Genomic DNA, 18,250 nt, shown 5'->3' with positions numbered 1-18,250 from the left:
CTTTTAGGATTTACTTGTGAAAGTCCAAACAATTCAGATTCGACTCACATTTGTACATAAAGAGTAAAAAAAACAAAAAACACCAGGTAACACTTTACAATAAGGGTCCCTTAATTAACGTTAGTTAGTACATTATTAAGCATTAATATATAAACTAATGTGTCAATTAATGCTGAGTAATGCATACATAATGATAACTAATGACATTATTCAACTTTTAATTTATTATCTAACTTTGAGTAGTAAACGTGTTGTAAATGTGTTTCCTAATCCTGGGTAATACATAACAATGATTGTTAATATATCTGTAAACAGTTAATTAATGCTTAATAATGTACTAAATAACATTAATTAAGGGACCCTTATTGTAAAGTGTTACCAAACACCAAATGTGAAACAATGTGATAACATTTTATTATGACCACACACTGTGTGAAGTAGATTATCTGCTCTTATGTTGTTAGTGTGTGTAAGATAGGAGTGGATTACATCACTCAGTTATTATAACCAAAGTTTAAATCTTTATTGATCAAACAATGTTCCTGCCTAGAAAAAAACGCATGATTCTGCCAACAGTAGTTAAAGTACGCCATCGTTTGGTGACGTTGCAGTGATTGACTGCAGGGTCACCAAAACCTGCAGATGAAGCAACAAAGGTGTCAACAGGTGTGACAACAGACTGGACGCACTGCGCCTGCGTCTTTTATTCCCTTCGCCTTTTGACTTCTTGATAAGAGTTTACGGCCCTGGTCCAACGCTGATTGGGCGGCTTGCAGAGAAAGGAAGTCAAAACATGTTGCGTTATTTCCCTCTGCATCAGCCCTGAGAAAACGGTTTAGTCGTCCTCAGCGCGACACAGTTAAAACGACAAAGTTGTCGACAGTTTTTAAGGTGTTGGACACACACAGCGCAGACTCCGAGGAGACACGCTCACGAGGACAGAAATGCTTCAAAGTTTCACTTTCCATATGAACGGACGACTTTAGTTTGAGCTGGGAGTCGCACTTCCTGGTCTGGTGGAGTCGACAGAAATAGAAGACGGAGTGTTTCTCAAACGGTGGAAAGGAAACAGCGCAGGGGTAAAAACATGGACCATGTACTACGACCACAGGACGCACAGCAGATCAAGGTAAAGTCACGAGCACGAGCAGGGTCGTGACCGCAACTTCACGTGAACCTGCCCACTCCTCCACCGACAACACACCTGTGATTTAATCAACTATTAATGAACAGAGTCTAAAGAAGCAGACCAGGACACCGACTACAGCTGTAGCTACTGATCTGTCTGAAAAGATCCAAATGAAAAATCCACATTATAGGTTATTATAAAAAAGAAATTTAAAAAAAGTGCCGTTGTAAACACACGAGGGCACTGTTGAGTATCACACACACAAAAAAACCTGGTCAGTTTGTTGTAATAACTGATTTTTATTGAACTAGCCTCATGAGACTGAATAATAAAACACGTGTTTGGCTGTTCATTAATATGTTTCTCTCTGCTGTTGTTATTATCTATGATCTGTGCTGTGTAGGAAAATCTGCCGATATGAAAATAGATGTAAATTCGACACACAGGGTTTCCAGTTGGACTGATCTAAAAACACAAATAATCTGCATCATCAAAATTTCTGTAGGCTATTTGTATGTTTTTACACTTTTTCAGTTTGAATTATTACTATTATCATATGTAATGTTGAATTATTCTTTGGCCCATTGCCAGAATATTGTGAAAACTCCCATCATAACGTCTTATAAACTAACATGAAAACTAAAAGATAATTATTAGACATTATTTAACAAGACAAAGCAGCACATCCACACCTCTGAAAAGCTAAAACTTTTGCCTTATGAGACTTTTTTTTATTTTTTTTTTAGTTCAATCAATTCTAATCACATCATATGCCATCTGCTCTGCTTTCTCTCTCCAGGGCTCCACGCTGCGACACAGGGAGTGCAGTGATGAGTCTGTTGACAAGAGGTCCACATCCGACGGCTCCACAGCTCCCACTGACGTACATCAGGTTCTCAAATGTCACAGTTCAAAATGACCTTTCGTTCTGGTATCTTTGTAAAGTGCCGGCGTGTCACTGTAGTTGTTTTAACCCATGTTCCTCCTTCAGGACGAGAAGAGGCCGATCAGAAGAGTGAGAAGTCCCTCCAGACCGAGGGCCTGGTTGTCAGGCTCTTACAAACCAAAGTTTGGAGGCCGGTTCTACAAACCACGGTGAGACTTTTTTTTTTACAGTAACAGTCAGGCCCGGCCCCTGGCATAAACCCTCTATGTGGTTGTTTAGGGCCACAGCCGTTAGGTGGGGGGCCACATGATCAGAAAGGTACCGGGGTTCATCAAGTCATTTAAACATCCTGAGGTCTGCACGTGCAGCTATGAGCTTTATATGTAATGTGAAGTCAATATTCAGCTTCTTTTATCTCACGTTTGAGACATTTGGTGAAAACAGAATGGCAGAATGACAACATTTATGCTCAAAAAGCAATCTTACAAAATTTCATTTTAGACTTGTTTTCTACACTTTTTATTTTTATTACTGTATTCATATCCTATTTCAAGCACCAAAACAGTTCATTCTCATGACTGAAGGTTTGTTTTCACAAGGGATTTGAAATTTTTCAAAAAGCAGACCTCAAATTTCCAGCATTTGGCCTAAATTATTTCTTTATACAGTGTTCTAGGACAAATTGGCCTCAGTGTGCTTACAGCGGAGGTTCTAATATTTAGACATAAAACACTTCTATTTATCTTAAAAAGATAAATTTAAGAAAATATGTAAAAGTCGAGAAAATGGCCTCAAACCCCAGAAGGCATAAACATGTCTGTATTCAGTTTTAACCAGTGATTTGGTGTTTGCGCTTAGAGTGCAGGGCCACAAACAAAAATCTTGTTTAGGGCCACCAAAATCCTAGGGCCGGCCCTGGTAACAGTCTACTCTTTTTACCCACTAACCTGCTTATATTTATAACTCTGAAGTTGTCAGTGGCTGCTCTGATATTTTTTCCCCCCTCTGTTGATTATCCAGTTTTCCGAGGGATGACCGGGATGGTTTCTACAAACCTGGCTACAGCAAACAGAGATACAACCACTTCCCCCCTCGGTCTTATTTAGAGCGGAGGGAACATTTCCACCCAAAACTTCACCACGTCGCACTGAAGGAGAGAGAACGAGAGAAGGAGAAGGAGAAAGAGCGCTACGAGAGAGGAGAGTGGAGAGAGGGCGCTGAGGGAAGTTCACCCCCAAAACCAAACGATGGTGAGTTCATTGTATCATTGTTATCATAGACCTTTACTGCAGACAAACACACACTTTTCATCTCAATTGAGCATTTACATAGAAATCAAGTGATTTAAGACCTTGATGTGATGTGCACTATACTTCCTGTTTAGTACTGGCTGACTCAGCTAGTCCCGACATGTTTGGTTTGTTATCAGGTTCATTATCAAAAATGTTTCTGTGTGAACACATTTTTTTATGAGGCAGTTTCACAGCCAAAAGCTTGTTGTGTTGATTGAACCACAGATAAAATATATGAACTGAAAATTAAGAAATTATATTAAAGGTGTACAGAAAAGAAAATTGAATTTGAGCCCACTCTGGGTCATAAAATTAGTGTAATAACTCATCTATCAGACGATGTAGGCCAAACTTTGTGCAAAATTCTATTTTTGAGTAAATCCGTGATGAAAGTGTGTATTTTAGTGTAGTTTTTTTTTTCGTATTGGATAATGCAGGCGCACAGATTATACGTCAGCCTGTACACGATTCACTAGCCACTGATATTGGATCCGTAATCCGTCATTCAAACGTCTGAGACACGCACACACACACGGAGCTCGGGCTCGCCCCAAACTTTGAATATCCCGCCCGCTCGATAACGACCAATCAAATTCATTTTCCTTACTCGGGTAAACTCGTGTTGCAGCTCGTGACAACTCGGCGCGACAAACGGGACAAACGGCCATTTCTGTACACCTTTAACTAGACACAATGATCAACATTATTAGTAGGCTAGTAATTAGTTTTAGTTGTAGAAACATAAAGGAGTCCCAGAGAGAACTAGATGTCAGTCACAAGCTGTGAACAGTACTTGGTGTTTTTTTTTTGTTTTTTTTTTTGGTGTCACAAAACGGTTTTAGTTTAGTTTAGTTTATTTAGATCCCCAGTAGCTTTTGCCACGCAGCAGCTATTCTTCCTGGGGTCTTTTCATCATAATAAATGACAAATACAAACCATTAACACACAACACATTAATACATAAAACAAAAATACATACCGAAAACACATACTCAATACATACACATACACATACAAAACAAAACATCCAAGACAAACCTTTAACATATGTTACCCGCTCCTACATTGAATCACTACACAACAAGGATACCAGGACCCAATTTACAAATATAGGCTACTAATGGTCAAAATTGCGATCAAAATAATAATCTCTTAGTTTCATTTTAAAACTAACCATGTTTCTTTGTTGTATAACATAATTCGGAAGGGCATTCCACTCCTTCATAGCTCTACATAATACTGTACCTTGAGAGAGTGCCCTGGGTAAAATAAAATAACCTCCAGCAGCATGTCGAGTTGAATAATTATGTATGTTTGAACTAAAAGATAATTTTCTATACAAAATGTATGGCATTTTAGTTGTTATTATATTTCTAAGAAAAACCAACAACAAATAATATGGTGCAGATGCTAATTGGTCATAGAAAATAGAAAATCGTAGTCAGAGAAAATCGTCACTGCTACGTCGTCCTTGTGCAAGTTGTATCAGTCTGGATGAACCGGCTGCCATGTTTAAACAGCCAAGTGTCAGTTCACTCTCGTGTTCACTGAAGCCTATTACACGTCTCTATTACACACAAAACCGCTGTGTTGTGAATCGTGGAGGCGCAGTCGTTCCATATCCTCCGTTGTGTGTGTGTGTGTAGCGTTGAAGATGATGGCACAATAGCATCGTGTGCAGTTGCTATAGCAACACTGCAGCATTGATGGGGGTACTGTCTGCAGAGGAAAAAAGAAGCACCTGTCCCCAAAAGCGTGTAGAGTCAAGAAGAGGTGAGGAGTTAGTACCAAGCTGCAGAGAACAGAGAAGAGTTGGTGCTCTGTGTCACATCGTTGGATGATGCTCTGCTGCTGCTTCAGCTGAGGGAAGTCTTAGAGCCACAGTGACATTTTAGTCCAGAGTGTGTTTCCAACTCTGGGCCAACATTTTAGGGAGGACCCGCTCCTGTTTAATCTCATCCCTCCGGGCCAAATTAAGAAAAAGGTTTTCCATATTTGGTGTGTTATGGAAAATTTTTAATGTTAACCCATATTATGCTTTACAAGTGTTGGATAATCATGTTTGTGATTATACTTCTTGTCAGCTTGTGATATGTGGTACTTAGTTAATCCCTTTGAAGACAGACAGCAGAGAGTCCACTCAGGACTAGGGATGTCACGATTACTTGTTTTCACTATTAATCGTGGTATTAAACGCCACAATTAATTAATCGTAAAGATTCCTAAATACCGTTACTTTCCCAAAAAAGATAATGTAGGAACCGTATCGGCAGATGTGGCGCCAAAATAAAGGTAAATGCTCAGATACCGGTCCATTTAACTAAGGTAACATTGAATTGGTGGGAATTTAGATGTTAGCGTGTCATTTTAAATTTAAAAAAAAAGCAAAACAAAACAAAAAACTATTAAAATAAACACTAACATTTAGTATAGATGACAATTTATGACCTGAATATTTCAAACACTTTTGAAACACTAATTGGTCATATTAATAGATACTTTTGTGTAAACAATGAGTAATGTAATTATCTTTTGACTATATTTGATTTTACACATTCATAGTGTTGTGAAATTAATTAATGCAGAATAATCGTGATAATCGTAACACCGTGATTATTTCTCTGACAATAATCGTACCAAGAAAATTTGTAATCGTGACATCCCTACTCAGGACAGGTCAAAGGTCAGGAGCCAGAGAGGCTCCCACCACAGAGTGTCCTGTGGAAATTCACAAGGGATTGTTGTGTCCTGGTGGTGAAGCCAGGCAGAACCACCAGAAGGGCCATATTTTGTCTACTGGTATGTGTTTGGGAACTATAAAGATAGTGAGCCTGAGAACATCTTCAGTTCACTCACCCACTGGCTGTGTGCTGTTCAGTTGTACGTGTGTGACTCCATTCATGAATGTTTATTAAAACTCCAGAAAGACGGCCGACGTGTGAAGCTTTTCTTTTTACTTCTTTATTTTTGGTGTAGGGATGTCACGATTATAGATTTTCTTGGTACGATTATTGTCAGAAAAATAATCACGATTATCACGATTATTATATTCAATAATTTTACAACACTATGAATGTGTAGCATCAAATATACCGGTAGTCAATTGCATTACTAATTATATAAACAAATTATTTAAAGTATCTATAAATATAGGACCAATTATTAATCCTTCAGAGGAAATGTTTGATTTATTTTATCTTTTTTTTTTCTTACAAATGAGACGCTAACATTTAAATTCCTACCAGTTCGGTAAATTGACATTAACGTAATTTAACCCAGTAACTGTGTATAACTTTGTTTTCATTCTGTACGTGTTGCGCTAATCTGCCAACATGGTTCTGACATAATCTTTTTTGGAAAGTGACGGTATTTAGAAACCTTTACGATTAAATAATTGTGCCGTTTAATACCGTGATTAATTGTGAAAACAAGTAATCGTGACAATCCCTATTTTGGTGTTTAGAATTTGGTGCAGAAGAATTTTAATTAACCTGCCACCTGAATCTTGATTTCAACCTCAGGCAACAACCTTTGGATGTGATTCTTTATCCACACAACCTGTCACAGCTGCTTTGTATAGTCTGTTGTCCGACCGAGTCAAAAATACAAACAGCTCCACCATAAGGCAGAGTGGAAAAAATGCAGGAGGGATTTTCAGAAATGGGGGGCTTGCTTTTCTTCTCTCGGTGTTATTTATATTCTCTAATCAACTTATAGTGCAGGAATTGATTACCATAATTGCAGGACGCCACGGCCAAATTATTCCACACTCCCCGCCTGTTATAAAAATTATAATCTTTTAATAGCGACATAACTTACAGCTTTGTCTTATAATATTTATAGAGACTGCAGACTAAATTTGCACATTAAGGGATGAAGAGACGATGGATTATTCTAGGGAACGCCGTGTACGCCGCATGAAGAGGGTCCTGGTGATCAGACTCAGAGTATTATTTGAGACAGTAAAGAGACCAATAAGAAGGTCATTTTTCTTTGGAGTATCGGTGAGTTCACGTACCAAACAGTTATAATTGTTTTGAAAGACTAGAGAACAGAATATCTGTAGAGGTGTTTCTGTGGTACTGTTGTTAGTTTGTCCAAGTCTAGACGTGGTGCTGCCGTCTGCCGACTCCGTATCAAACCATTTTAGAGAAGGCCTGAGCAAAATACTTGTCAGAGAAATTTGCTGTAATTGCATTCTCCTCTGTATTCTTCCCTCCTGAATGTGGCGGCACAGACAACAATGTTGAAGTAATTACAATTTCTCCAGGACTGAAAATACTACACTATTTTGTGTTATTAAAATTTGAATGACCTTGGTAGAAGCTCTGAGAGGGACTTGAGTCACACACACATCAAAGAGAAACCTCACAACAGTCCTATCTGCATACAGATTGGAAATATAGCATAAAAATAATCACTATGGTTTAGCAACAATATGTGTGGCTGAGTGGGAGCGTTACCCTGCAGACTGTGGGTGAGTGGGTTTTTGGAATGAGATGTTCGGTTATCAGACATGGGTGTAATGTTTGGGTGTCAACACACTTTTTTGGCCATAAAGTCTGTGAGTTGCAGGGAGTTTATTTTCAGCATTTCAATATGCAGCATACTGCATACATCCTGAATGTGTGAATCACGAGAACGCACTCGCATACATGAACAGTGATTAGAGCCAATAACGGAGATGGATGTACACTATAATACAGTTAAATGCAGCAGCACGACAAACCACAGGCTGAAACACAACACTGACTAGTCTGCATGACAATCACTTATTTTAAACATTACAAAACTGTGAATATTGTCTCCTATAATATTGTCACCTCCTGCATATATTAACATATTTATTCATGCATATATTTACATAATGTACTGTAAAAGCCACAGAAGTCCTATTGTAAGTCGTTTGTTTTTCCATTATTTCAAAATCTGTCTATAATGGTGATTTATTCAAAAAAGCTGCTGTTGAAGTTGACAAATGTTAATTTAGAGGATGTAATGCATGAAGCAGCAAAAAACCACTGAAGTAGCATATCAGTGTATGTGTTACCACCATCAAAATCTTATGTGTGTGACATCAAATCAGCTCATCTTGAACTTCCTCTTCACTCGTCTGTTGTTTGCCACAACATGCTGTGATGTAAGTACTGGGATGTCAGCGTTATAGGCTACTATGTGTCATGTCTGCCGGTTAAATGCTGGTTGAATCCCCCTTTCAGGCCAGTTGGTTTTTGTGTTGTTGCTGTCTTGGTATGTTGATGTGTGAGTTTGTTCTGTCTGGTTACTGTGTACTGGTGTGAAATAAATACACTTAAAAAAAAAAAGACTTATATTGTAACTTGTGTTTTGCAAAGTAAAGGCCTTTTTATGGTCTTTATTAGTTAGGTTGCTAGAATAACTGTAAACTGTTTTCTAAACTGTAAACTGTTTTCTTGTCTGTAACAACATCTATTGCACGTCTGTCCGTCCTGGGTGAGGGATCCCTCCTCTGTTGCTCACCCTGAGGTTTCTCCGATTTTTCCCTGTTAAAAGGGTTTTCCATGGAGTTTTTCCTCAGTGGATGTGAGGGTCTAAGGACAGAGGATGTTGTTACGATGCCATGTAAAGCCCTTTGAGACAAACTGTTTGTAAAAATGGGCTATACAAATAAAATTGCCTTGCCTGGCCTTGCCTTGCCTAGAATAAAACATATGGTGTTGGGTTGTGTCAAGTGTACACACATTCATTAGAGTAGCTCAGGGATAATGTCTGAACAATATAGTTACAGTAACCAGCCATATGCTTCACAATATCTTGCACTTTAGTAAAAAACCACCAGGTGGCAGTAAACACAAGCAGAGTTACTTGCACACGTTTTTGCACGAGCACTTTGCATTACACATATTTGGTGGGCATTTGCTCATCATGTTATCTGTTGGTTGGTAGGTATTCACACTCTGGTAGCAACAAACCAATGTTACATAACGCTGATCACTAAGAAGCTTTTCCTGGACTCAGTACGTGGATTATGTCACCAGTGAGCTGATAGTAGAGGGGCTGTTGTACAGTGTGCGTCTCAGTGTGTCTCATGTGAACTGTATGATTGAGTCAGTCAAAGGTAGATTGATCACACACTTGAGAACGACCTCATCAGGTGCCAGAGAGAGAGATAGAGAGAGAGATAGAGGAGTGTGGGAATAAACAGGAGGGGTCTCAGATGTCATGGTGTTTCTATGGGTTTAATCCTGAAATCAGTGTCTCAGACTTGTGGTGTTGTTCTCACTGGTGTGTGTGCTGCATGTTGTTTTTGACAGCTGAGCCGTTGGTACTGTATGTTTTTATCTTCCCTTGCACTCAGGCACTGTATCCGTGCGCACACTGCAGCACTGTGGAGGTGTGTGTTTGTGTATGTGTGAGTGTGGAACAGGTTTTTTTTGTGTGTGTGCCTGAGTGATGGTGCGATGATGGTGACTCATCGCTGATTTGTGTGTATATGAGAGTGTGAGCAAGAGAAATAGAGAAAGAGAGAGAGAGAGAGAGAGAGAGAGAGAGAGACCAGCCAGCAGTATATATAATGAGCTATAACAAAGATTTTGCTTCACATAGAAATACTGCAGTCTAACACTGAATGGGGAAATTTCCCAAATATCAGCAGATTGTGCTGAAAGTTATGTTGGTTTCACATCCTGGTGCTTCAGAGAGAGCGTTTAGGAGGCTTTTAACAGGAATGGTGACCTTAAAATACCTCTTTAGATGCTTCAGATAGAAAAAAAGAACCAATGTAACACGTGTGAATCATTTAGTTTTAGATGGTAAACAAGCAGTTTGTGTTGTGGTGCTGTTGTGTTGACCTTGTGGTTTGTCTCTTTTCCAGCTACTAGACCTTTCTTACCCAGGTCCACTTCCAGCAGAGACAAGGACATCCAGTTCACTGTAAGTTCACAAGCAGAAAGCTTGATGGTTTGCTTTTCCATTTTAAATGATTTGATTCTGTCCAAAGTATCAGTGCAGTGTGAGGCAGCACTTTCTGAAACAAGAGAGAACATGTCATAAAAACCAATGAAATGAAATGCTGTTTTTTTGTGAGGAATTGTGTGTGGGTCAGAGCTGCAGCCATTAGTCAGCTAATCAAAAGGCAATTAATCAGTGGCTATTTGGAAATCAATTAATTATTTCAGTCACTTTTTAAGAAATGAAGCCAAAAATCTTTTTGGTTTGGTGGAACAAAACAACACAGTTATAAACTGTAGGCTGTTGTGGTAAGTATTTCTCAGTTCTCTTTTTTATTTTTTATCCCCAAGTGATATTTGAGAACATTATTGATTGACAGTGGTAGTGATATTTTCTGTCATGTGATTCGTGAAACCGGATTAAACATGGCAGAAATAAGAGCTTTGACTAACCCTAACAGTTATTATCCTTGTCAGTTCAGCTGCTGATCATTTTTCTTGGTTTGTGTAATTCCAGGAAATACTGAAAAAGCCTCGTGCAATTTTTCAAAAGGCGAATGTGACATTTTGAAATGTCTTGTTTTGTTCCACCAACAAACCCCAAAAATATTCAGTTTGCAGCTGCAGAGACTGGAACAACAGGATGTGGATGGCCGTATTGCTAAATCCTTCCTAAATAATTTAATTGTGATTTATTTTTGTGTTGAACAGCTAAACGATGAACCCTCTAATTACTCCAGACCAGCCTTATAAATCCATGTAGATGTTATTTGTAATTGTTTATCACATGGAGACAAGCTAAACTGTAATACAAACAGGAAGAAAAGGCTGAAATGAAATGATGGCATGCAATACCTTGGCTGACCTAAACCCAGCGAGGAGCAGGGCAGCACATGATGAATCACTGCTGGTCACTGCCGCAATGAAGTTCAAGTGATAAAATGAGGAGAAATCAGAGAACGGCCGGTTGTTTTCTCCTCAGTCTGATCTTTAAACAGTGTTGTGTAAGTGGCTGTTGATTATATGAGCTGCCTGAAGGTGCAGATCTGTGATTAGTTCTTTAATAACAAGCACTAATTAAAGGTAAAGCAAGCAGTGATGGAGAAAGAACTCAACAGGAAAAAAAATACACTGTGCCCTTTAAGAAGCTCCGCCCCCAAATTTAGGACTTAGATGTCAAGCATATTTGATTTCTATTTCTTCTCTTTCTATCCAACAAATGACATGCACACAAACACAGTGCCTTGAACACAGCAGTGTAAAACTTAGAGAGTTGTTTAGACTCTTTTTACAAAACTGCAGTGACAGATTAGGACCATAACATTATAACAAGTAAGGTAACGCTACCCTGCACAGCATTTAGAATTAGGGTTTCAAACAAATACATTTCTTAATGATAACGAGCTGGTTGTTTATGTTCAGGTTTTCGTGGTTATAAAACATTGTACAGATGATAACATGGTTCAATAAAGGTAACAATGAAACAGCAAATTACAGTCTCTAGCTACAGTTGCTGTGAATAGAAGCAAACATGCAGGATGATGATCCATAACCAACGATGGACAGACTAGTGATACTCAAACTCTCCTGCTACTGTAGCATCTTGGAAAACAAATAAGTAAATTAAGGATACCAAACACACACATGTGATGCCAGTACCCGCTAACTAATCTGCTTGTGTTAGCTGTCAAAAACATTAGCATAGCCTATATAGGACAAAAACAATATTGACCAGTATCAAGTGTCCATCTCAGTTGACCTGTATATTATCAAATCATCCATAAAGCTGGTTAAGCTTTAAGTTTGGCCATTATCTGCAGACCATGGATCACGCTCTTTCCAACCTGGCAACCCTGACATTATTGCTGCTAGTAGCGTATTTGTAAGCTCAAAGCTCTAAAGCAAATAAATCATTAATAAATCCAACTTGCCATACATTTTTATAAACTAATTAAAAAGTTGTACCTATTTTGTTTTTGTCATCTCTGTGTCTGCTTTGTGTTGCCACCAAATGACAACCAACGTGGTCTGCACTGCAGCCGTTGTGATATCCAAGGCCTCGGTCTTCAGAAGCACCCATGTTTCTGGCTTGCTGCCTGATTATTCCGGTCTAACTCCTGCCTTGTTTTCTGTTATTTTTCCTTTTTTTTTGCAGATTTGTCAGAGCGACAGGAACCAAAGCAGGGAGAGAGATCACAGAGGGACCAAAAGCAAAGAAAAGGAACCAAGCAGAGACAGGGAACTCCCTTTAACTGCGAGCCAGACGGCGGCACGAGACAGAGCCATCAAGCAGAAGAGGAGGGAGATAGATGAGGTAGAGGGGGTTTCATTACACAAACACACACACACACACACACACACCTGGGGAGAGAGAGTAGTTATAAACAGATAGGGGAGATAAGAGAAGTTGGGATTAGAGAACGAGTGGCAGAGGAAAGATCTTAGAAAGTGCTGGGAGACATGAGACTGGGAAAAAAAGATTTGTTTTCTGTCGTCTAAACATTAATTTTGAAACGCTGAGCCTGCGGCGTCTTGGCTGTCATTGTAGTCTTCACTTTGCAGAGGCTGACAATGTAGGTCTTATTCATTGTTTGACATGATTGATGGTCTAATTCTTTTATTTATGTAATTGAGAGGAAAAAAAAAACATGAAGTGAGGCTGTTTATCTCGACTCACCTGCATGACAAGAGGCTGCTACACGTGGCTTTAATGCTGCCTTCAATGTGACAGACATCACATGAGGCTCTGCTCATCGGCTGTGTGTTTGTGCGAGAGAGTCTGTGCGCGCGTGTTTTCCACCACCCACTTGACAGAAAAGATGGCCTCTTGCTTTTAATATCTCCATGGTTGCAGGATTACAGAGGCATTGCAAGAAATGACAGTGAGTCTGGCAACAGGTAGCAGATGCAGGAAAAATCCAGCACAAAAAAACTCTGCACACAGACATCATGCACTCTGCTCATGAGCAATTCTGCAGGTTGTTAATCCATTCGCTGGTAATTGGAAAACGCCTGATGAGGATTCTCAACTCATTTGTTATGCTCCCTTCCTCTCCCTCCATCACCCCCACCTCCTCCTCCCTCCTGTGTTTGTCTGTTTTTCCTGCTGCCCGTCACACCTTGTCCCTTCTCTTTGTGCGTTTGCCCTAAAACCAGACGTGTGTGTGTGTGTGTGTCTTACAGGTGTACTATCAGGAGTGTGAAATGTTTGGCCTCGTGACAAAGATGCTCATCGAAAAGGACCCGTCCCTGGAGCATCCCATCCAGACCTCGCTGCAGGAGAACCTCAGGGACATCGGCAAGCGCTGTGTGGACGCCATGCAGAAATTTATAGAGGACTATGACTCCAGATAGCAGTTGCACTACTCAAGACACACACACTGATGGCCTTCTTCTGAGCGTCTTTTGTTTCAGGTTATTTGATTCTGCGTTTGTATTTTTATTATAAGTTTGCACTATGTTATCTGCTGCCTGGACAAAGTCCCTCTCTATGCTTTGACTCACACTGGTGAAAAAATGAAAAGGAAATGTTGATTGTTGTTTTAAAGCTTTCACACTGATTCCAGTTTTGATAACGTGACAAAGAAAAAAATACGTGGTTTGTACTGCTTAAAGTGTTCTTATGAAGATGTCTAAAATCTGACTGATGTGACAAATTTACTTAAATCACTGCTGTTCAAGAATTCAATTTTGTTTACTGCTTATTAAACTGTTGTGTGACTGAAAAGATCTACAGTGATTTATTTGAGGATGAATTAAAAGGAAACAAATAATGGGTCAGTAGGTGACTAAGCCTCACATTGTTGTTCTGCGTTTAGGAATCTGTAGGATGAACATCTTTGCTGCCACAACAGACATATATATCTATATATAAATACTGATGTCAGAGTTAATGTCCTTGATAAATAAATGATTAAATAACAAGAAACAGAAATGTCAAACATATCATTGTTTTTTTGTTGTTGTTAAGTAACAAACCAGTTTATTTATCCACAGTAAGATGCCAAACTTGTTCTGGATCTATGTCACTTCTCAGAGGAGGCGCTCCACTGATGTGTGTGTGAGAAAATAACCCTGATGATGTCATAATTATGTCATCAGGGTCATCTCAGCTTGGGCTTGGATATCATATATTTATAACTGAAAGCCTGCATTAGTGCATTCATTGTGAACTGGAGATATGGAGAATAAGGGAGGTGTTTATTAGGCATAGAGAGTAGTGAATGATGCTCTCCAGTTGCATTAAGGGAGTTTGTGTTTTTGAAGCTTGATTCATATTACAAAATAAAAAGCTGGACTGTGTCAGCTCCTGCTGGTTCAATTTTGAGCTTTCACTTTTTTCCCATCTGAATCACTGAAATGGACATTAAATATTTGTGCTTATTGGAAGACAGAAACAACAATACAGTACTTATGTCATATATAAATAGATATTCATTGTCCCCAGAGAATTAAATCAAATGATGCGGGTGAATCCTTTATTATTCCTGGGTCAATCTGGTTTTCTGGTTCTGGTATCATAAGGACCTGCCAAAGTTATGACATTAGTATAATGACATTTTTCTACTTGTTTGTACCTGTGAGCAGCTCCTCCATTCCCCCTGCTCACTGAATTGTGGAAAACTCGACCTTTTCCACAGTTGATGTTTTTGTGCATCATGGCAAGAAGAACAAAAAAATGAAACTGAACAAACTAAAAACAAGTAGAGTCCTTGTTTTATATACATGCTGACTCACCATCATTGACTTCACAAAATGAGTTTCCACTCTGCTTTTCTCACTATGACAACTCAAAATGTCTGCTCTATCCCATCACATTTCAAGTGTGAACATGCAACATGGTCCAAACCTGCCTTGAAGTTGTGCACAGTGTGGATGTGGCACGCAGCTAATGTGGAAGTCCAGATCAATCACGACTGACCAGAGAACCCAGTACAATTTATAGATGCAACTTCCTGGTTGTTCATTGAAGTACACTTTATTTTCAGTATGAGACAACAACAACCAATTAACATGCAAGTCTCCCTATCTCTACATCATGTTATACAAATAATGATTCTTTAGTTACAAAATATATAAATATTTAAGACCATATGTACATAACATTTACATTACTACATCCATTACTTTATTAGGTTTATTACTATATATACATTTAACAGGTATTATTCTTTAATATTGTTATAATTATTATTTGCATTATTATTGTTATTGTTAGCTTTATGATTATTATTACTATTATTGTTATTATTCTTAATCATCTATAGGTAACTCTCAAAAAACAAAGCATGTTGCAGAAGAGAAAACGGGACCATACCTGACATTACTGTGCCTGAATGATCAAGGAGCAGAGGCCGTCCGGCGCTCCGTCCTTGGTAAAGCATGGAGAGCTGGCTATGTAGAGCACAAGGTTCAACAGACTATTTGTACAAGGTGATAACAGGGCTAGCGAGCCAACACTATATTCCAGCAGCATTTGGATTCCACTGAGGTAAACAATGACATAGCTTGGAATCTAGCACTTAGCTTTCACTATCCCAACACAATTTCTGGGTTTTGTCCACATAGAATTAAGTTTTTACTGCTCAGGGCTTGGATCACTGAGCTGCGACATGAACAGTCAGATCACAGCAGTTTGACCAGTGTTGCTTCCCCTTTTCAAACTGTAAAGGAATTGTTTAATCCCTCTGAAACAAGGACACACGCACAGACACGCACACACACACACATCATGTTATTTACCCCCGACCACATTATATTTAGCGGTCAGATTCATCAGCGCCTCCTCGGGTACCGTCGTCAGCGGAGTCGATCTCAATCATTAGAAACATTTCTGTTGTGTAAGCCAGCCGTACTTCCTCTTATGATTAGATCATCCTGTGTAGGTGTGCACACACGCTACGTGGTGTAGAGTTGTGTAAGTTCACAAGCACAAAAAAATAGGCCTTTTTCTCTCCTCAACCCCAACACACACACACACACACACACAAATTCATACACAAACACTCTTCGCTCTCACTCTGTCAGCTGTCTCACTCTCACCTTCCCACTCCCTTTGTTCCTCCTCTCTGTTGCTTTAACTGTCTCCTTACCTCTCTCTCTGTCATCTCTTTCACTCTCCTGCTCTTCCCTCACCATCTCTTTTTGCTTTTATATCTAGGAAATGATGCAGTTTTTGCTCTTCCTCCTCTGGCGAGTGTGCAGCTGGCCATGAATCGGTCCGTGCAGGGGTCCGTGATGGCCGCCCATCCCGGAGGGGCTGTAGCGATGGCGCAGCTCCTCGTTGTTGATGTAGCACAGCTGCACGGGCCGAGGGATCGGTTCGCCCAGGAAATAACCCTCGTCCGCCTCCGACTCGGAGGACGAGGAGCAGCTGGAGCACCAGGGGTCGGCGGCCTCCATGTAGCCGTCGCCGCCCCAGCACGGCCCGCCCAGCCCCACGGGCTGCCAGCCGGCATTCTGCAGGGTGAGATCGGAGGTGGTGCGGGGGCAGGGCCGGTGGGGCGGCTGTCTGCACCCGCCGCCCGGGTCCAGACCGAACAGCTCCCGAGCGGCGTGGCCGGCGGGGAATCGATCGTAATCCTCCTGAACGCGGCGGTAGGGCAGCTCCACCATTTGAGCGTTGGGCCGGTCCGCCACCAGGTGCAGGGCGTTGTCTGAGCGGGAACGACGAGAGCGTTTGTGGTGGCGGCCGCTGCGGTGCTGCCCGTTACCGTGGTTCCCGCGATGGTGTTTGCGGCGTCTTGGTTGTAGCTGCTGCTGCTGTTGTTGTTGTTGTTGTTGTTGCTGCTGCTGTTGCTGCTGTGACACGGGTTCCTGCCCGTTGATGCGCCGGCGAGGCATCCTGTCACTCATCGGAGCCATGCGCAGGTTTCCACTGCTGCCCATCACCCCGACGCGACCTTTGCCGTCAAAACCCAGCGGCTGCGGCACGTCCCAGTACTGCAGGGGGTAGCCGACTCGCAGCGGGGTGTACATGTTGTTGTTGTTGTTGTAGGGACGAGAGGAGGACAGCGACTCTGTGCTGTGGAACTGGACCGAGGAGCTGAGGGTGCCCATGTTGCTCTTTTCAGACACATTCACGCCCGAGTCCTTACTGAGGTCGGGCATGGAGAACCTAGACAAATGCTCCTGGCGCTTACTGCCCCCGTCCAGAGAGTTACCTGTAAGGACGCAGAAATGCATCATGTCACATTTTCTGATTAGTTGCAATTGTATCGTGTTGTATTATGTTGTGTAGGGATGTCACAATTACTTGTTTTCACAAAAAATCGCGGTTTTAAATGCCACAATTAAAGCAGAAGTAAGCGATATTTTTGTGTTAATATAAGTCTTAAATAGTTATATCTTCCGACAGCAATCACTTACATAGAGTGTTTGGACCGAAACACGGGTCTGTCAGTCACTCTGCTCTGCTCTGAGCCGAGGAGAAAACTTTTCTCGTATCCTACAAGTTTTATCCAATGAGGAGAGAGAACGGCATGAAGGGCTGTGTGTGCAGCCAAGGGATGCGCCTGAATGTGGTGAGATAGGGACGAGGACCAATAGATCCATGACGAGGGCGGGGGCTGCTAACTCCATCGGCTGACAAGACGTTATGGTGCGTTCAAGGCAGCCCGTAACTCGTGTTTTTCCGACCTGTGAAGTCATACCAGTTCGATCTGGTACGAGTTCACGGGTCGGAAGTTACGAGTGGCCGTTATAGTGACTTATAGTGACAGGTAAAACAGGTCGGAAAAACACGAGTGGGTTGCCTGGAACACTACAAAGTCGTAAGTCGTGACTTGAAGCTGTAATTTACGGTTTCAAAAGCCTGCCTGGAACGCAGCATTAGCCAAAACGACCGGATCGCTTACTTCTGCTTTAATTGATCGCAAAGATTCCTAAATACTGTCACTTTCAAAAAAAGATTATGTCGGAACCGTACCGGTAGATGTGCGCCAAAGTAACTTTGATTTGAATTTAAATGCTAGAGTGTCATTTGTAATAATAAAAAAAGATTAAAATTAACTTA

The 18,250-nt window shown here is 40.7% G+C and overlaps 2 protein-coding genes across 4 annotated transcripts in view; one reads left to right on the top strand and one right to left on the bottom strand.

Moving 5' to 3' along the window:
- Positions 1-808: 808 nt before the first annotated feature.
- LOC146984855 (uncharacterized) lies at positions 809-14,138 on the top strand. Of its 2 annotated transcripts, none has more exons than XM_085782382.1 (7): positions 809-1,129; positions 1,929-2,012; positions 2,121-2,224; positions 3,036-3,265; positions 10,161-10,219; positions 12,392-12,550; positions 13,420-14,138. In XM_085782382.1, the coding sequence occupies exons 1-7, from the start codon at positions 1,088-1,090 to the stop codon at positions 13,588-13,590; spliced, it is 849 nt and encodes a 282-aa protein (XP_085638508.1). In that variant the 5' UTR covers positions 809-1,087; the 3' UTR covers positions 13,591-14,138. The 2 variants fall into 2 exon arrangements, with proteins under 2 accessions (XP_085638508.1, XP_085638506.1); XM_085782380.1 differs by having other exon boundaries at positions 888-1,129; positions 1,929-2,021; positions 13,420-14,120.
- Positions 14,139-16,147: 2,009 nt separating this feature from the next.
- LOC146984854 (prickle-like protein 2) overlaps positions 16,148-18,250 on the bottom strand; it is a 39,186-nt gene continuing 37,083 nt past the window's right edge. For both annotated transcript variants that reach the window (XM_085782378.1, XM_085782379.1), the window contains one exon: positions 16,148-17,399. In XM_085782378.1, the coding sequence (XP_085638504.1) occupies positions 16,393-17,399 (1,007 nt within the window). In that variant the 3' untranslated portion in view covers positions 16,148-16,392. The remainder of the gene's footprint in view (positions 17,400-18,250) is intronic.

This window comes from Trachurus japonicus, chromosome 7 (genome assembly GCF_045865225.1).
Source record: "Trachurus japonicus isolate A0001 chromosome 7, Traja_1.0".
Classification (NCBI taxonomy): Eukaryota; Metazoa; Chordata; class Actinopteri; order Carangiformes; family Carangidae; genus Trachurus; species Trachurus japonicus.
The sequence above is the reverse complement of the archived record's forward strand: the minus strand, read 5'-3'. Positions and strand labels throughout refer to the sequence as shown.

Bases quoted from the DNA above. Each gene is read 5' to 3' on its own strand.
- LOC146984855 (XM_085782380.1), top strand. From the start codon at position 1,088: ATGGACCATGTACTACGACCACAGGACGCACAGCAGATCAAG. The intron at 2,022-2,120 runs GTTCTCAAATGT...TTCCTCCTTCAG, and splicing joins CTCCCACTGACGTACATCAG to GACGAGAAGAGGCCGATCAG. The intron at 3,266-10,160 runs GTGAGTTCATTG...TCTCTTTTCCAG, and splicing joins ACCCCCAAAACCAAACGATG to CTACTAGACCTTTCTTACCC.